The 19,839-nt window shown below is 48.7% G+C and overlaps 2 protein-coding genes across 2 annotated transcripts in view; both read right to left on the bottom strand.

The window, feature by feature from the left end:
* LOC116945305 (uncharacterized) overlaps positions 1–4,554 on the bottom strand; it is a 32,204-nt gene extending 27,650 nt beyond the window's left edge. Inside the window, exons 1-2 of the mRNA XM_076068889.1 lie at positions 4,544–4,554; positions 1,387–1,574 (exon numbers count right to left, since the gene is read on the bottom strand). Coding sequence (XP_075925004.1) covers positions 1,387–1,574; positions 4,544–4,554 — 199 coding nt within the window. The remainder of the gene's footprint in view (positions 1–1,386; positions 1,575–4,543) is intronic.
* Positions 4,555–8,066: 3,512 nt separating this feature from the next.
* LOC142925673 (cubilin-like) lies at positions 8,067–12,817 on the bottom strand. Its single transcript, XM_076068996.1, has 2 exons — positions 11,672–12,817; positions 8,067–8,723 (listed from the first exon to the last, which is right to left on the bottom strand). Exons 1-2 carry the CDS (start codon positions 11,723–11,725, stop codon positions 8,472–8,474), a joined length of 306 nt encoding a protein of 101 aa, XP_075925111.1. The 5' UTR covers positions 11,726–12,817; the 3' UTR covers positions 8,067–8,471.
* Between the last annotated feature and the right edge of the window lie 7,022 nt (positions 12,818–19,839).

Here is a 19,839-nt window from a genome sequence, read left to right on the forward strand (position 1 = left end):
GTTGAGATCATCAACTCGTCAGAATAATTGAATGAGTCATGATAATGATATTATTATGATGAGCTCATGTCAGATGATGCCTTGAAGTTAGGCTCCAATCCCTCTACGTGATGCAAGCGGTGGTGATGTGGGTGGCTTAGTGTGTTTATTAAGTGGTGTTACGTTGCATTGATTCATTGATTGATATCGATATTTAAGCTCCCGTGTGTGTTAAAATCAATATTTTTCAATTTGTATATTTGTTGCATGTAATTGGGTCACGTGACACATGCAGCTGTTATAAATTCTACGTTCACTACACATGGCTATACAACGAATCTTCAATAAAAATGCTACTATTCATCTAATTGGGAGAGGGTTGCCTTGTTACATGCCCACTAAGCACTTCAAAAGCCCCACACACATTCAATCAACATAATAATTGTAAATAGAAATCGTAAAATTCCTTCCTTCAGTCGTAGTACATGCCATGAGTTCACGTGACCCCTTGCAGACACTCGTGGCTGCTGCATTCACCACAGTACAGTGAGGGATCAATATCGCCGATCCTATTAACTGTGGGGTTATCCGCTATTTTTTTCCACTCACCCGCGCTAAAAAAAATGCGAATAATTAGAAGGATTTGCCGCTTAACTCTAAAAGCAAGTAGCGTAACAGGGAGCCGTGCAGATAATCACGGATTACGGAAAGAATAGGGTCACTTATAATAGGAGTCTTCGCAAACCCAACAGCTTTCTGTATGTAACAGGAGTTGCGGAGGACAGGGTGGCAGCTAACAGGTGTTCACCTGGGTTGCAACATGAATCAATTCCTGAATCGCGTTACGATCCTGAATAAAATTAATTATTCCGATCGTCATGGGGGGAAGGGAGTGGACCTTAGCGGCTATTTTGTTTGCTGTGCTTGGTCAACCGTGTGGGTGAGTGCACGAGTGTGTGCCAGTATGAGTGAGCAGGTAGTGTCGTGGTTCGCGCACTGCGCTACAAAGCCCTTCATCCAAGTGCGATTCCCGCTCACGGCCAACATCGGTGACGAATATCTGAACCGGTCCTGGGCCTCCCCTATGTCGACTCAGCCTCAAATGAGTACGTGGTGCGTGCGTGTAAAACATCACCACTGGGGAGATAAAGGCGGCCGGGCGTGGTGCTGGCCCTTGTTATGGGACTTTGTAGGATGAACGTTGAGATTTATAAGGGTCACCGGGTGAGCAATAATGTCTGAATTGGTCTGTAATAAGGTAAGGCACTGATAAGGGGGTTGACAGGTATATTATAATCATAGGTGCTCGTTAACAGCACTTGCCCCCAGGAGAGCTTTGTCTTTGTGTGTGCGTGTGCGTGCGTTCAGCTGCGCTGGAGGTAGCGATGGACCGCGACGTTCACGCACCTATTTCGCAAACCTTCCCTGTGTAGCCTCTGGGACAGTTGCACCTGAAGTCGTCTTGGCTGATCTCCACGCACCGAGCCCCCCGCTGGCACGGCTGCGAGTCGCACGGCGGGGGGATGACTGCAATGGGGAGGAGAGGAGACAGAGACAGAGAGAGAGAGAGAGTTATGCCGCAGCAACGCAAGTACCTGGGTTAGTACTGCGGACATCGCACATTTCAACGGAGGCACAGTTGCAGCGGCAGCGGCAGCGTCCGCACCTCAGATTAGCGCGGTTGGCTACGTACCGCGCGAAATAAGTTCAACGTACATACATGCAATTTGATTGTAATTTGGAAACATGAACAAAAGAAAAAAGAAAATGAAGTGGGCCTGTGCAAGGGTGTGGTGGGAGAAGAGATGATGACGAATGCAATGAGAGACTGCGATGGAATAGCAGCCAAAGGTTGGAACGGAGCCTGAATGCCACCACAGAGGTGCAGCTATGGGATGAGTCCATGCGCTGGAGTGGCGTGCATTTTGTGGCATCGCAGGGCCATAACGAAAAGTGACGGTATGGAGAGGACTTCATTTAGCAGTGCGTAGAGAAAGGCTGCTGCTGATGATGACGGTTAAAATGTATCATCTCTTTTTAGATAAAAACATTAGTTTCTTAGATGTCTCTAACTAGTTTGTTTCGTTTGCTTTTGCCTAGCTCTTTTATGAGCCCATTGATATACATCATCGGTCATGCGAGGAGTTGTGATAGATCTGAGGGCCTTGGCTGAGTTGGATCTGATGGAAGCCCTGGGTGGCAGCGGTGATGGCTAGAGGGGCCAGCTTTCCACCCACCCCTCCTGATCCCTGCACAATTATCCTCTACGACACGCGGCCGATGATGCGTGGGTGAAAGGTCAATAGGTCATCGTCCCGGTGCCTCAATTGTTAATGCCGGCCAGGTTTGACAGTGGCCCCTGTGACACACGGGGCCAAGTTTCTAATTAGGGTTGCGTTTAATTTGTCGAGTTGCTTTGAGTGGGAGGATTTCATTACTATTTTGTTTTTAACAGGAGGTGAGGGGCAGAAGAATACATTATTTTATTTTTCCCCAAGGGGGGCAGGGGGGGGGTTTAATCACCCATTTAACAAAAAAACTGCATCCGCATAGGTCCCATAGCCCATTAAATTGCTCGCTGCATGCTCGCGAATCGGTTAACATGCAGCCTGTTTGTTTACCGACGTTTGTTCACCAGAGTTGCTAAGGCATGACCCTGGAGAAGGTCAAAAGTCAAAGTGATTTCCTGCTCAAATGAGCGTTGAAGTGTTTACAGCCCTGAGCCTTCGTGGTGGAGATTCACAGTACCTTCGGTTGGGGGCAAGTCTCCCCGTAAGGCAACCACCGCTAGCTTCTCCACAAAAGCGGTACTTATTTTATTGCACCATGGCGGATGATGGGTTGAGTCAAGCTCCGGAGCTAATTGCATCAGGCACATAGCGATTCACCTCCACGGCAATTCAATGAATCATCACACTTAACGGTTGTGATTCGATTAAATAATTAATCGATTGTCGTGTTCCTCGATTGTACTGCGCTCCCCTCTTTTTGCGGTGTTTTTTTCTCCGTAATTTTTTTTTGTATTTCATCGAAGAAAGCACGGACCAACGAATGGACACACCGATCTGAGTCCAGTCGTGAATGCACGCTTTATACGCCCTCGGTGGGTGGTTAAGCGAAGCGAGAGTTTCGATTTAAAGCTTTCGTGACTGCAAGGATTCATCTTCTTTGGTTCTTTCGGTAAAGTCACGTAGAATGAGAATAAAATAATAAATTAATAAAATAAAATAACACAATAAAATTCTCACGACGTTTCGGCCACAACACAAGTGGCCTTCATCAGGCCAGATAATTTTATTGTGTTATTTTATTTTATTAATTGATTATTTTATTCTCATTCTACGTGACTTTACCGAAGGAACCAAAGAAGTCGAAGCGAGAGTGTTTATTTAATTGTGATGACCGTAAATGAGCGGAAATCATCGAGCGCGACGGTGACCACGGCTAAGCGTGATTGACTGCGACCAGACCAAAACATATTGAGGCTGAATTCGGAAGGATAATGTACGTATAGCAGAATGCTTATCTGCACTCCTATTAGCCACGATTCCTATTATCCACGGCAGTTGTAGGGTCTGCTGAAACTCCCATTATCCCCCGGCTCAATTTTTATTATTATTATCAGCGATTGCACTCATAATGCACAGAAAAAGATGCTTCCTAATACTCTGCAAGATAAGGAGAGTCACGTAGTAAATTCATCCTTTTATCCGCCACGGGGTTATCTGCAATTTTTTTGACCTCGCGGATAAGATGACTAAAATCGGAGGTAACCCCGGGGAGCCGTGACATCGTTCCCCCATATCACTGCCGATAAGAGGCATTCTCACATAGTGCATAATCCATGAAATACGTTATCGTGGATTACACTATTGGGAATTTGTTAAATGCATGTAATATGTTATGATGTTGGGAGGCCCACCGAACTGTGTAGCTGTTTCAGAAGCGTCCTGACCACAAATTATAGCGAAATGAAGTGGCTTCATCATCACGTGGAAATGTATTGCAGCCAAATACTCTGAAAGCACGTTGATTCTAAATGTGGAGGGAAAAACCAGAGGACCCGGAGAAAAATCCACACGACCACGGGGAAAGAGATATATGCAAACTCCAAAATTTACGGCAGGTACCAGGATTGGGATCGAACCCACGACCTTCTGTATACCAGGCGAAGTAGTTAACATCTCGCCACTGAGGGGGTTACTGACCGACCCTCGAAATGGACCCATGGAATTGACCGACGTCTGTTTTCCTAATCTCTCAGCTTCAGTTTGCTATTTACTATCGGCCTCCTCCCCTGATAACAAGTAACTTGAACTTTGCATCTTTAACAATATTTAGCTGCAAATGTGTCTCTGAAGATAGACGATAATACAGATAATATGGAAGAATTTGGCTCACACTAAGTTGAAGGGATCTACGTTGATAGAAGCTAAACATCCATTAAAAATTTAAGGGCACAACAATACATTACACAGGTAGATAATGAATGAACGTTGTCATGGTAGTGCCGCACTTTGAAAATCTGTGGTGACATTTTTTGGCTAATGGCTGAGACTCTGACCTAACCGGCATTTGGAAACCAAGAGTATGGTACATTTTTTGACTGCTTCAGTCCAATAGATCAAAAGAATGACAACCCAACAGGCTTAGTTAGACTTGACTGCATTTGCACAGAATGGAAGCAAGAAAACTTTGGCTTAAACAAAAAATGCTGGCCGAATACATTGCCTCTTACAATTGTAACATTTCGTCCATAATAGAGGTTTTGGGTTGGATCACGTAAATATCTAAATGTGTCGTTAAAACCCGCCACCACCTGACACAGCCAACTAGTAAGGGTTGTCACGTAAACAGAACGTGGCAATTCGTCACTAGTACAGCACTAACCGGTGTGTTGGAGAGCCAAGCCACAACATTTACGACGTTTCGCCAGTAATTGCAACTAGCTTCATCAGGCGACAGCCACATTTGTGCCGTACGAGTGACGAATTGGCCACGTTCTGTTTACTTGACAACCGTTGCTAGTTGGCTGTGTCGGGTGGTGGCGGGTTTTAACGACACATTTGTATATTGACGCGATCTAACCCAATGACCTCTATTATGGATGATGTTGGTCGCGAGAGCCTACGTGTTAAACTGCAACATTTCAATGGATGTGTTTGCTCTCTTCACGTGAATGTAAGATTATACATGACCACTGCCTGAAATTTCGCTTATTATATTTGCTTTGCGTTTAAGGCGAAAGTGTTATTGACGAATGTGTTGAGTTTTGTTATTTGTGCTTTGCGCCACTGCCAATGCCATCGGTTTAACGCTGCATAGTTCGAATAAACCATGAAATTATTACGTCAAACATGCACAGTTTGTTGGATGACGTATCATGACCATATGTATAGACTCGGCTACAGCTCTAGTCATCCAAGTGACAATTAATGACAAGTAAACCTGGCTTGAGCTACTCCTAGGTTCACTTAGCCAAAAAGTAATTATAAGGTGCCAAGTGGTCAATATTGCACACTGGCAATCGCCGTTTTGATGGCCACGTCAACAACACTTCCTTCAAGGGTCCAAAAGGCAAAACATTTATAACATATCATCTTCACAATCAACACTTAGTGCAGCAGCATCATTTGAATACCATTCATAGATAACATATAGCTTTAAATCAAAAATATAGGTGTTGCATAGAGTGTTTTGCATGTGCGATCGATTTCTAGGCTCACGAGGCCAAAAATTTAGCATCTTGGAAAGCAGGGCCAAAAAGTATTGGCTTCTCGTTCTTTCCTTTCATCATTGTCCGTGCAACTCGAATTCAGCGACTGGAAGGGCAACGACCGAACGCGAGCGAGCGCTGCTCGCTGTCGCTCTGCGTGAACGGCGCGCACGGTCCGAGCCACTCGAAAACCCATCGGCGCGTCTCCGACTTTTCTCAGCGCTCATCCCCCCCCCACCCACCCCACCGCCAACGAGGCCCCCAAACTCGATCTCGCATCATCGCGCGTCCTGTTTGGCCCAGACTCGTGACTGCGATCGATTCGTATGGATTTTTTCTGGGGGGGGGGGGGGGAGGTGAGGGGGGGGGGGTGAATTCAAGAGTCCTGTGGCGCCCTCGAGCAAATTAAAGCCCTTCTGCAATGAAAATCGCTGCCGTTTAACTTAAAAAAAATTGAGAGCTTTTCAGCCGAGTGGACCGCGAGGGGGGGGGGGGTGGTGACGGAGGGGGTACGCTTGATGAGCCAGGCGCTATCACTTGACATTCGCCGCAACCCAGAGAGCGTCAAGATGTGGCATCTCTTGAACGGCACTTGATGAATCCTGGTCGCTGTGGTGCAGCAGAGCTGAGACATAGCCGTGGCTTGTTTGAGCGGAGGGGGGGGGAGGGGCAGGGTCTCCAAAGATTTGCTCGACGATGATGAAGATGTTAATGATAATACCTTCTGCGCAGAGCCTAGGATGACTGTAAAAATGTACACCGTACGGATTCAAAAATTCAAAACCCTGTGTAAAACACAGATATCGGCCTACGTGAATTATTTGGCGATTCTGCCGCCGCCGCTGCTGCTGCTGCTGCGTTTGCAGTGGAGCACAAAGACACAAATGACAACAGCAAAACTGAATACGTTCGTTACTAGCACTGCCTTAACTGCCTCCCTACGTGCCTGTCTGTGCTTCTCTGTGGTTAAACTGTGGCGAGATGTTAACCACCTCGCCTGGTATACAGCAGTTTGCGGGTTCGATCCTGACGCCTGACGCCTGAGTTTGCGTGTCTCTCTCCCCGTGGTCGCGTGGATTTTTCTCCGAGTCCTCCAGTTTTTTCCCTCCACATTGAGAATCAACATCACGCGTTTAGGATATTTGCCTGACGTAAATGTCCACGTGATAAGCCACTTCGTTGAGCTATCATTTGTGAAAAAGAACTACATAGCTCAGTGGGCCTTACCTGGTAAAATACCAAAAGTAGTTTTAGTTTCCTTTTTAGTTGTATGTGCTGCGAAGGAGGACCATCCCCCAAAACGTTACCCGTTGCATATTTGTTTCCTTGATAAGGCTGACAGTGTTATATTGACGAATGCGTTCGACAATTTTTGTTATTATTATTATTGTTGTTGTTGTTGTTAAGATATGGTCGAGAGTCGTGAAGCAACGCACGCACACGCAGGATGTCCTACGGGGGCCCTGCTTCGGTACCGTCTTTATGTTGGCTTTTCTGACCTCACCACGGCCCAATCGCCTTTGGCTCGTGGGGGGGGGGGAGAACTTGAATGTAATTAATGATGTCAAAACGACCGTGAGGTGGCAGTTTTATTGTTTCTGGAGCCCTCGCCTGGACACGGCCATGAAGCTTCAGTCGCTGCGTTTAATCATTAATGCGGTGTGCTGCAGTCGAATTAGTTGGGAAACGACACTCTTCGTATATTGCATATCAATCAAGCTTCACTCGTGCGTGCAGCATTATGTACAACGCAATAAGTTCCATAATACCACCTGTCTGTTAATACAAATAAAATAATGTTAGCCCATTGCTTTATTGGCCTTCTGGACTAAAACCGTGAGGCAGCGTTGGATTCCCTCACCTCCGAATAGCTTGGTCGGCTACGTACGGCGCACAAAAAGTTCAACACACGCACACACGCACACACACGTACATAACCACGCAAACTGCGGACGAGTTGAGACCTCGTTTAGACCTTCCAGGTCGTGTGTGGTTGGGTACGTCGTCTGGCCAGGGTGGACGAGTTGGCCAAAAACACACTCTTAGAGAGGGCTCTGCAGAGCGCCCTCTTAGCGGAGGCCCTACCACCAGCAGTGGCGTGTGCGAGCAATTGCAGGACCTGCGCCTTTACCGTTCAGCGTCTCACACACACACACACGTGCACCGCCAATCTTACGCTGCCGCAGATGCTGGCAGTTAACATCAATGCGGTCGGCATCCCAACAATAACAATTTAGTGCATCGCATTATTCCTACAACGCAAGACAATTATAATAGGTTCCTTTCCTGTTGAAATCGGGCGGTTTGCCAGCATCGGTTCAAGTGAAGCCTGACTGCTGATGAGACACTGACTGTCGAATGCCCGGTTTCTGGAGTTTGCTTGCGTTGAGCCAATGCCGCTGAAATGTTGCACGCCCAGTAGGCGCTGCAACTGATGTGTAAGTATGCATTTATTTTTAATGAGGAGGGACATATATGAGAAGGAGGCGTATTGTCTGCTTATTTATGTTATCACGAAAATGCTATGCTTCACAGACGGATATTGTTTAATAGTCGCGCGCGACGATACTATGGGGTTTGACCCAGCTCAGTAATTTGTTGGTACTGTGCATTTTCAAATTTGGCAAATGTGGACCGTGACGCAGCGCACGTGTGTCCTACCCTTTGTCGAATAACGCCACGGAGGAACCATTAACATCCACCGTGAAGCAAGACGGCGCATACATCCATCCATACACACATATATTCTATTCGCGTGCCTAAAACACCCACGGTATTAACCAGGGCGGCCGACCATTCCACCACCACCACCACCACCCTCCTCCCCCCGAACCGCAAAGCGAGCAACAAGCCCTCTGCAAGGAGCGAGCGTGCCTTCGTAGTTGAGCAGGAAGCCGGCGTCGTTGACCGAGTCGTCGCTCTGCAGGTAGATGACGGTCTCCCCGCGGCCCTGCATCACGCCGCCGTTGGGCACGCGTGACATGTCGCTGCCGCACAGTCGCGTCGGCTCGCGGCCCGTGAAGCGCACCTGTGGTGGGGGGGCGGGCGGGGGTCGTGGGGGGGTTGAGGGGGTCAGGGGTCGTGAGGGGGTTGAAGGGGTCAGAGGTCATGGGTGGGTTGAGGGGGGGTGTTCAGGGGGACGGGGATCAGGTTTCACTCGCTGAGGTTATTAAGAAATATTTTCTCTCTCTCTCTCCCCGTGGATTTTTTTTTTCCTCCGGGTCCCCCGGTTTTGGCCCGCCACATTCACGATCGACATCACGCGTTTAGAGCATTTTGATAAAAAAATGTAATTATTATTTTGCTGCTTTAAATTACGTGATAAGCCACTTTGGTGAGCTATCATTTGTGGCCAGGTTGCTTCTTAAAAAGAGCTATACAGCTCAGTGGCCCTGAGCTGGTAAAATAAATAAAAAATAGTTGAAAGGTCTTTTAAGAATTTTACGCGCGAGGTGATTTTGCCACACAGGGCAGAGAGGCAGGAGGGCGATCGTTTTTTATTTATTTATCGTGATCGTCAAAGCCACATCCACGCCAGAACTGCGTTTTGTGTTTAGTTTGATGTCCTTCCCCCGCACCTCCACATAGGCACAGTTCGCTACGTACGGTGCGAGAGAAGTTCAACATACATCAGAATCTTTATTTATGCTGGAGGAATCCGATGAGCTATAAAGCTCTTTTTCGCAGATGTCCAGCGGGTCAGAACAACACAAAAAACACGATAGGAATGCAAACAACAGGAAAGATAAACAAACCACGTAAAAAAATATACAAATAAAACTAAACCATTTTTTCTACCTTACCAGATAAAGCCCACTGTGGTATTAACTTTTTTTTCGCGTATGCGACCTGGCCACAAATGATAGCTCAACAAAGTGACTTTTCACGTGGACGTTTTAGCAGCTTAATGGATATTGCTCACAAATCGGCAGTACGGGAGGCAGTGCTGGATCAGGCTCTGGTGACCACAGCAGTCACACGAGGGACCGTTTTTCGTTTTCCATTGATGGGAGGATGCTACTACTGCACCGCATTTGCCATTCGCTGTTCTGCTGCGGAGTAACGTGCATGCAGCTGCAGAGTAATGCGACTTTCCCGTGCGCTCTCTGTGCCCACACGTGTATGCACGCCCACACTCGGCACTCGCACGGTGACATTTCCGTGACACATCGGCTGGGAAGTTCCGCAACAAAGGGAACACAACCAAGATATTGCCCATTCAAACTTCCATCTGTCGTGTGAACAAAAAAAAAAGCCGAATGTTCAGGACGAGTTTGACATTGCCGAGGCCGTGACGGCAGTGTGAGTGGTGGTGCAGCCAAGGCTTGAAGGCAAACCCAAACGCTTCCGCGCCGGTGGAATCGGGAAGTTTGCGGGCTGCTAGGATGAGGAGTGCGATGTTGTGACAGAGGGTGACTGCGGAACAAAATTGCGTGTCATGTTGATGCAAACAAATTGGAAAATATATTGTGCCTCTGTACTTCTTGAAAAGCCCTTGCACTGATCTCTACCGTATGCTCCGAATTATGAGAAACCCCAGCAAAGATGCACCCCAAACCTGTGCAATGCATTTCACTACCATCCCCCCCCACCCTCCTGCACCAAATTGTGACAATTCAAGGTTACAATGGCCCATCGCGGTGTCAAGGAAATGCTAATTCCATCGCCAGGTATGCAGGAGGTCGTGAGTTCGATCCCGACCCTGACGATGCCTGTTGTGTGTTTGAAGTTTGCGTGATCGCTCTCTCTCTCTCTCCCCCCGTGGTCTGTGCATGGATTTTTATCTGGCTTTCTGCGGTTTTGCCCCCCGACACAACAAGATACATGCCTTCGCATTATTCGGCTGCTACTATAGATCCCCACGTGTGATGATATAAACCACTTTGATGAGCTATTAGGCATGCAGAGGTTTCCTCTGAAAAAGAGCGAATCGCTAAGTGGGCTTAACCTGGTGAATAAAATATCTTCAATTAAAAAAAAACAGTTTTAAACAATTGATTTCAACAAGCGATTATTTCGAACATCGTGGTGCATCGTGGCTGCAGGGTGTGACAGGAAACCCAATCCGGACAACTTGTGCAAATCCACAACAACAAAAATCTACGTGATGCACGCAGTGATGATTGGGTTAAATCGCGTACACGTATAAATGTGTCGTTAAAACCCGCCACCACCCGACAAAGCCAACTAGTAGGGGTTGTCACGTAAACAGAACGTGGCCAATTCGTCACGAGTACAGCACATACCGGTGTGTTGGAGAGCAAAGCCACAACATTTACAATCTGAGTACGACGTTTCGCCAGGAATTACAACCAGCTTCATCAGGCTACAGCCAGATTTGTGGGGAAGTCCACCTGTTTCGTTCCTGATATAGAGGCGTAGATGTGGTGACCAAACTTCTACTCTCTTGCACCACATGGGGGCGGGGGGTGGATTACTGAGGCAACTTACATTATGCATTATGCGAGCCATTTGAACTTGTCCTTCCTGTCTATTGTGTGTTATAAAATAGCCGCACCAACGATAATCGTTATGGATGAAATTGGTCGCGAAAGCATACGTGTTAAAATTATTAGAATTGTTGAATCCTTCACTCGACCAGGTGCGGCGGGCCACCCATCATTACGGGGAGAAGCCCACTCTGAGGATTGCGGCCGCGAACATCAAAGCCAAACCGCGGAATGACGACGCATCGTCCCGAATGTCACACGTTCACGAGCATCGCTCCCGCAGCCCTCCCGCAGAGGCTCATCCCGGCCTCGAACATCAACGCATAAAGTAATTTGGTTATTGTTATCAGCGCATTCATTAGGCATAGCCCTGTGAGCCATTGGGCTCTTGAATCGGCTCTTGAAAAAGTCGCCGCTAACCACAGCCCCCACCCCCCACCCCCCCCCCCCGTCCCCCTCCGTAAGAAACCGAGACGAACCGATCCAAAATGCGTCGAGCGGCGCCGACCGCGGGCGGCCCCCCTACCTCCACGAAGTCCCAGCGGCAGGTGGGGTCATCCTCGATGCGCATGGAGCGCATGCGGATGCGCACGGTGTCGCGGCCTCCCGCGCGGATCTCCCACGTGCACCGCACGCGGTTCGGATAGCCGGGCTGCGGGAAGCCGGGGCTGGCCACCTCTCCCCGCCGCTCGGTCAGAACGCCGCCGCATGGCTGAGAGCTCACTGATTGCAGGCGCGCGCGTCCCGAGGGACAATGAATGAGGCGGACGAAGTGAAGGTCAAACTCCTTGCTTTGGGCGGTGCGGCCCTTGACAAGATCGTGCGTTTAAACTGCAGCGAGACTGTGGCCATGCAACGCAAACTACAGAACCGTACACTGCAGTAGTTGATTATCGCAGTCTGTGCTCTCCTTCAACGGGGGAATAGTAAAATTACACGAACGCCCCCCTCCATTCTTCTCGTGGCCAACAGAACTTGACATTGGCATTGAGCTCGTGAACATATTGCCGTGAACATATTGCCGTGAACATATTGCCGTGAACATATTGCCGTGAACATTGCCGTGAACATATTGCCGTGAACATATTGCCACCGTACGCGAGGATAGAAGAGAAATGCAATGAAAAAGAAACGCATGCTCGCCAGCCTTTGCTATCCCTTTCGGTCCTACGTATGTACGTTGAACTTCTTTTGCACCGTACGTAGCCAACCGTGTTAATCGGAGGCGCAGGGGGAAGGGCAACAAACTAAACACGAAATGCAGTTCTAAGGAAATTCGTTTTCAATCTCGATTTGAAAGTGCAGAGCATCAAGTGGCTTCTTAATTTCGGAAGGGAGAGCGTTCCAGACGGCCACAGAAGCGCGGCGATGCAGAGACCATTCAGTGTAGGCAGGGGGTGCCTTGCCCTCCACCCCCCCCCACCTGGTCGCCAATGCTCCGAGTTGGGGGGGTCACCCTTGACAACCATAATGAGATATGTTTTCAACAACGGTGTAAGAAAGAACAAAAAGTATTTAAAAAGCGGGTTTAATTTTATTTTTGTTTATGAAAAATGCTCTCATATTCCTGGTTCTTTCGGTAAAGTCACGTAGAAGGGAAACAATAAAACAATAAAAAAATATAAAACAATAAAATTCTCATGACGTTTCGACTGCAACACAAGCAATGATGATGATTGCTTGTGTTGCAGTCGAAACGTCGTGAGAATTGTATTGTTTTATATATTTTTTATTATTTTATTGTTTCCCTTCTACGCGACTTTACCGAAAGAACCAAGAATATGAATCCCTGCAGTCACGGAAGCTTTAAATCAGAAAGTGCTCTCATTTACGTTCCACGTTTTATTTACATTCATTTAGAGCAGTAACGGTTTGGCTTCCGCAAATTGCGCAAATAAAATTTTGGGGCTCCACCTGAGTGATTGCCGCAACCCCCTGAGCTGATAATGCAGTTTACTACGCCATTGGCGGTGCCAATATTCTACGGGTTTATAAGATGCTGCGGAAAGCGATCACCCGTAGCGGGGCGCTTTGACGCCTGGTGCAGAGAGTGCCATTCGCGCTCCACCAAAGATTACTGGCTGCAATCATATCTAACAATTCGGGGCACACAATCGGACGGTTACGTCTGGGAGCGGTCGCTTGATGCGGCTCCCCTGCCCCCACGCTGCCAGAGAGTAACACGCCTCCCGAATGCGTGCCCAGAGGACAATACAGTTGTACTTCTCCCGTCTCAAAGACAAAGATCGCCCGTATAGCCTTAACTGACTTTTGGGGCGAGTGCTGTTCGCGAGCGCCTATAAAAGGCCGGCACGAAACGCGAAGTGGGTGGGGTGGCCAGCATCACGCCCGACTGACATTGTCTCCCCGGTGGCGATGTTTACACACCGCACCAGGCACTCATTTGAGGCTGAGTCGACCTAGGGGAGGCCCAGAAGCGATTCAGATAATCGTCACTGGTGTTGGCCGTGAGCGGTAATCGAACTCGGGTCGCCGGGTTCGCAGCCCCTGTAACCACACACGCGCACACACATTGGATTTTAAGATGCACCCTGTCCCTCTCATAATCTGGAGAACACGGTTCCACTAGGCTGCACGTATATTTTGGCAAAAGACCAAAATACATACCTATTGATTAATTAAGCGAGAGACGACCGTAATATTAGCTCTGATTCAACCCCTGAGCGGGAATCGAAGTTGCAATCCTCCAATCCTGGCTCAATTTCTGTGCCACGGAGCCAAACGACGCTGTTCAAGTCACGGTGGCCGTCGCCGCGGACGTGTCTCTCCAAGTACTGATGTTTATGCACAGCGCCAGGTAATAATGTAAGCCTGAGTCGACCTAGGGCAAGCCCAGGACCGGTTCAGATAATAACCACTGATGTTTGCCGTGAGCGGGAGTCAAACACGGGGCCACCAAGTTTGTAGCGCAGTGCGCCAACCGGCGCACTTCAGCATTCGTGCAAAAGACAAAGATCCCCCGTATAGCTTTTAACAAACTGCTGTCGCAAGTGCTGTTCGTGAGCACTTATGAAGGCCAACGTAGCGCACGAGAAGGGTGGTGGGGTGGGCAGTACCACCTCCGTTGTCACGCCGCACCAAGTCGGTGCTCACTTTAGGCTGAGTAGACCTATCGGGAGGCGAAGTTATCCGTCAGCGACCCTGGCCGCGTTGTGGGGGAAATTTAAAAATCGGGTCGCCGGGTTCTTGGCGCAGTGCGCTTCCAACTCACCGACAACGTGAGATGCCGTCCAAACGCGTGCACGCGCGCGCTGCAACGGCATCGCCGTTAGTTGCACTTGAAGCGGGCGCGGATATCGGTGGCAACCCCGTCACTCGACTCCCTAATAAAAAATCTGTCACAAGTGATATTGCCTCGCCGCTTTAAAATCCGCCGCCGACGCCGAGGCTCAGAGCGCCATTGGCAACACGTCAGTTGTAATTGACGTGTCCGACTAATAAAATCCACTCTTTAATTACACCGCCTGCAACAGAATTGGGTGACGCGCGGTGGGGGGGGGGTGAATTAAACGCACGTGGAAGACGAACGCCGACGTTGAGTTCTTCCGATGAAGTCAATAAAGTCGGTGGCTAAACGTCTGCGGCTTCGCCTAACTCCAGTGCCGATCGCCTTGCGGCCTCCCTGGCCACGCTCCCCTCTCTCTCTCCCCTCTCTCGGTGCCTTTCCCACACCACTGGCAGGGCCATGTAAACAGACCCCTTGGCCCCACGTATGTTGACCGATGGGACCCCTGCTGCTGCTGTTATATAACAGCGATGCCCTCGATCTTGCGCATGTATTCGATACAAAGTGAAGTTTCGGTCAAATTGAACTCTGGATGTTATTACTTTTGAACAGAAAGCAAAAAATTTAGTTAAGCAATAAAAAACATTTCACTGACACGAACGCATACATTGTAAATGTTTCTGTCCGTGGTAAGATATAAATGAGAATAGATTTGCAATAAGGTATAGATTCTTGAGCGTTGCGCATCACGATGATTATTTTATTTAACTCAGTATTTTATTTGAATGCTGTAGAATGTAAATTCTAATGTTATTTTCAATATGAATTGTCTTTTGTTTACAATATGGTTGGCAAGTTATGAAGTGTTTACAGCATGACATAGTAATTTCCGAAGGCTAGGAGCGCATGCTCATGAGTACCAATGCGATAAGTTATTCAATAGTTGAAGTTTCAATATACGAACGAAGCTCCATGAACGCATCTACTTCGTACATGGAGGTATGGCTGTATGTAATATTGTAGCAAAGTACGCTGGCGCTGTTTCGCGCCTTACTAGTCAGGCATTAAAATTATTACCATTCTGTTTTGGAAACCAAGACTGTCCAAATACTGGGTGCGAAACGGAAGGGTATAGGGTAAGCGACGTGCATGTTTGGGAGAGAAATGTAAAGGTGGCAATGGGTGGGACATATACAAGGATGATGCAGAGAAACATAGTGTGGTAGGCACTGGAGCCTGACGCAGATGTCGGAGACCAAGGGAAAGGCCTGAAGCCAAGAGGAAGTCCGAACGCCAATGGGTAGACCTACAGTCAAGAGGAAGTCCTAATGCCAGGGGGTAGAACTACAGTCAAGAGGAAGTCCTAACGCCAATGGGTAGACCTACAGTCAAGAGGAAGTCCTAACGCCAGGGGATAGACCTACAGTCAAGAGGAAGTCCGAACGCCAATGGGTAGACCTACAGTCAAGAGGAAGTCCTAATGCCAGGGGGTAGACCTACAGTCAAGAGGAAGTCCTAATGCCAGGGGGTAGACCTACAGTCAAGAGGAAGTCCTAACGCCAGGGGATAGACCTACAGTCAAGAGGAAGTCCGAACGCCAATGGGTAGACCTACAGTCAAGAGGAAGTCCTAATGCCAGGGGGTAGACCTACAGTCAAGAGGAAGTCCTAATGCCAGGGGGTAGACCTATAGTCAAGAGGAAGTCCGAACGCCAATGGGTAGACCTACAGTCAAGAGGAAGTCCTAATGCCAGGGGGTAGACCTAAAGTCAAGAGGAAGTCCTTACGCCAGGGGGTAGACCTACAGTCAAGAGGAAGCCCTAATGCCAGGGGGTAGACCTACAGTCAAGAGGAAGTCCTAATGCCAGGGGGTAAACCTACAGTCAAGAGGAAGTCCTAACGCCAATGGGTAGACCTACAGTCAAGAGGAAGTCCTAACGCCTGGGGGTAGACCTACAGTCAAGAGGAAGTCCTCATGCCAATGGGTAGACCTACAGTCAAGAGGAAGTCCTAGCGCCAATGGGTAGACCTACAGTCAAGAGGAAGTCCTATTGCCAATGGGTAGACCTACAGTCAAGAGGAAGTCCTAACGCCAGGAGGTAGACCTACAGTCAAGAGGAAGTCCTATTGCCAATGGGTAGACCTACAGTCAAGAGGAAGTCCTAATACCAGGAGGTAGACCTACAGTTAGGAGGAAGCCCTAATGCCAAGGGAGAGACCTACAGTCAAGAGGAAGTCCTAATGCCAGGGGGTAGACCTACAGTTAGGAGGAAGCCCTAATGCCAGGGGAGAGACCTACAGTCAAGAGAACGTCCTAATGCCAACGGGTGGACCTATAGTCAAGAGGAAGTCATAATGCTAGTGGGTAGACCTATAGTCAAGAGAACGTCATAATGCCAACGGGTGGACCTATAGTCAAGAGGAAGTCCTAATGCCAGGGGGTAGACCTACAGTCAAGAGGAAGTCCTAATGCCAGGGGGTAGACCTATAGTCAAGAGGAAGTCCGAACGCCAATGGGTAGACCTACAGTCAAGAGGAAGTCCTAATGCCAGGGGGTAGACCTACAGTTAGGAGGAAGCCCTAATGCCAGGGGAGAGACCTACAGTCAAGAGGAAGTCCTAATGTCAACGGGTGGACCTATAGTCAAGAGGAAGTCCTAATGCCAGGGGGTGAACCTACAGTCAAGAGAAAGTCCTAATGCCAAGGGGTAGACCTACAGTCAAGAGGCAGTCCTAATGTCAGGGGGTGGACCTATAGTCAAGAGGAAGTCCTAATGCGAGGGGGTAGACCTACAGTCAAGAGGAAGACCTAATGCCAGGGGATAGACCTATAGTCAAGAGGAAGTCCTAATGCCAGGAGGTAGACCTACAGTAAAGAGGAAGTCCTAAGGCCAGGTGGTAGACCTACAGTCAAGAGGAAGACCTAATCCCATGGGGTAGACCTACAGTCAAGAGGAAGTCCTAATGCCAGGGGATAGACCTATAGTCAAGAGGAAGTCCTAATGCCAGGGGATAGACCTACAGTCAAGAGGAAGTCCTAATGCCAGTGGGTAGACCTATAGTCAAGAGAAAGTCCTAATGCCAGTGGGTAGACCTATAGTCAAGAGGAAGTCCTAATGCCAGTGGGTAGACCTATAGTCAAGATAAAGTCCTAATGCCAGTGGGTAGACCTATAGTCAAGAGAAAGTCCTAATTCCAGTGGGTAGACCTATAGTGAAGAGGAAGTCCTAATGCCAGGGGATAGACCTACAGATAAGAGGAAAAGCTGAAGCTAGATGGTAGTGGTGAGACTGTAAGAGCGGTCCCTGAAGGGTTGGTTGTTAACTTTATAAACATTTTCATTGATACGTCAACAACATACGTAACCAAAACCACGGCTGCACAATTCCAAGCGACCGGCATAAAGCGAACGTCCGCAGAGCAGTCTTCAGCTGTGATCTAAGGAGATATAGAGAAATGTGAGAAGAATAGTGGAAAGAGAAACAAGAATTGAAAATAGACGGGGAAGAAATGCAACGGAAATTGTGATTGGGGGGTGGGGGGTGGAAAGAAAATGACGATGGGGTACGAAAGTTAGATCAGGGGCGAAACAATAAAGCGTGAAAACACTTGCTCGTTGTTGACTACAGGATCTAGCAGGAGGAAGGAAGCGATAGCGAGAGGTGCGGTCGCATCACCAACTTTGGCCATGATAACTTCGTGACCTTGGACAGAAGTAGTGCCCCAAACATTGATAAGTTAAGGGGGAAGAAAAACGTTGTAAGTGAAACTAATGTGATTGTCTGCTGCATCAAATATGTCCACTTCAATTCACGGATGAGAATCGCTTAAGCATGCGCAACGCCCTTTGTCGCTGACACTCACACGGGCGATGCCGAGGTAGGGCTATCTTACCTTCGCGCCAGCTCAGGTACAGAAGCAGGAAGATGAGGGCCCATCTCGTCCTTACAAAAGCCATGAGCGGTCGTCGAGGCCAGCTCAGCAACACGAGGGAGCAAGCGCCCGCGGGTTCATCACGCGCGGCCCTCCATCGTTGGAACTATAAGTGCCCAACAACAACAACAAAACCAGGCACGGGTAACAAAAAGAAAATTGACGTGGCCGTTGTGAAACACGCAGTGAGACAACTCGGAGAGAGAAAGACCGAGAGAGACAGAGAACACAACTCGAGTGAATCATCGGACCCTCCGACAGCCTCTACTTGCCTTTGACGTCCGGTAAAAAAAAAAACGTGATGAATGCGTGCCTTCATAATTAAGGATTCTTTTCGAATGTCGTGAAGGGTCATTAAAGTGCAGCTGCTGTGCGGCTGTACCGCCCGCGTGTCTGGGTGGGGAGGGGACGCTGGTTGATGGGCGGGTGGGGAATTTGGTTGGAGTTTGTTGGGTCATGTTTGCGGCCGCCTCTCGTATGAGCAAAGGACAAGTGGTTCACGATCGACCCGACGATTTTAAATTTAGATGCGGTCCGCTACCCGCTTTGCGTGCGTTCTCGCGCGGAAGCAAGAACCGAGGCAAAATCTGACCGCACTTTCTCGCGGCACGTTGGGTGGTTATTGCTGCAGCGCGGCGTCTTGTTCGGTGGTGCCAGTAGTGTTTTTGAAACCAGCGGTCGGAAATGCCGACATCGATATTCTCAACTCGCGTGTAAAATAGCTAAAGGCGGACGGTACAGCCCTGTTGATTGGCAAACGCGCAGGGGTCGAACGCCGTCGAGTTTTCGTTTTCACAACTGGCGAACATGAAAATTCCCAACGCGTTCGTCGATAACACTTTCATAATAGGAGTTTGATCGCTGCTTGTTCAAGAGCGCGAAGATCCAAACTCACGCTTCCTTCTCGTTTCCCGGGTCCATCCGTTCGCAGTCCGGCTCGTCGACCCATTCATTCACGGAGCGGTGTGGCTCGCCTTCAATCAGACGTTGCGGCTCGCCTTGCCAATGCGGGCTTGTCGAAAATAGATCCGGGAAAAAATCCGAACCGCGCAAGGGGACGCCCAAGCCCAACCACGGTGCTCACTCATCATTGACGTCATCATCATCATCATCGTCGTCATCACCATCATCGTCATCATCGTCGTCATTATCATCGTCGTCATCTCATCATTATCGTCGTCATCATCATCATCGTCATCGTCGTCATCATCATCGTTGTCATTATCATCATCGTCGTCGTCATCATCGTCATCATCATCGTCGTCATCATCATCGTCATCGTCGTCATCATCATCGTTGTCATTATCATCATCGTCGTCATCATCGTCGTCATCATCTTCGTCGTCGTGGCGCACGATGATGCGGACCGTGCCTATCCAGGAGGAAGTGTGCTGGCTCGGGGCGATGGAACGCGACATTTGGAGGAACGTTCGAAAGAGCCCATTGATGGCTTCCGCTATCCTGTATACGGCCGTGCCCAACGTATAAACACCGCGTTTTACCCAAACCTATTGGT

This window comes from Petromyzon marinus, chromosome 23, assembly GCF_048934315.1.
Source record: "Petromyzon marinus isolate PM22_M1 ecotype Great Lakes invasive population chromosome 23, UKy_Petmar_22M1.pri1.0, whole genome shotgun sequence".
Taxonomy (NCBI): Eukaryota; Metazoa; Chordata; class Hyperoartia; order Petromyzontiformes; family Petromyzontidae; genus Petromyzon; species Petromyzon marinus.

Bases quoted from the DNA above. Each gene is read 5' to 3' on its own strand.
- LOC142925673 (XM_076068996.1), bottom strand. From the start codon at position 11,725: ATGCGCTCCATGCGCATCGAGGATGACCCCACCTGCCGCTGGGACTTC. The intron at 8,724-11,671 runs GTAGGGGGGCCG...CCCCCACCACAG, and splicing joins GCCGCTGGGACTTCGTGGAG to GTGCGCTTCACGGGCCGCGA.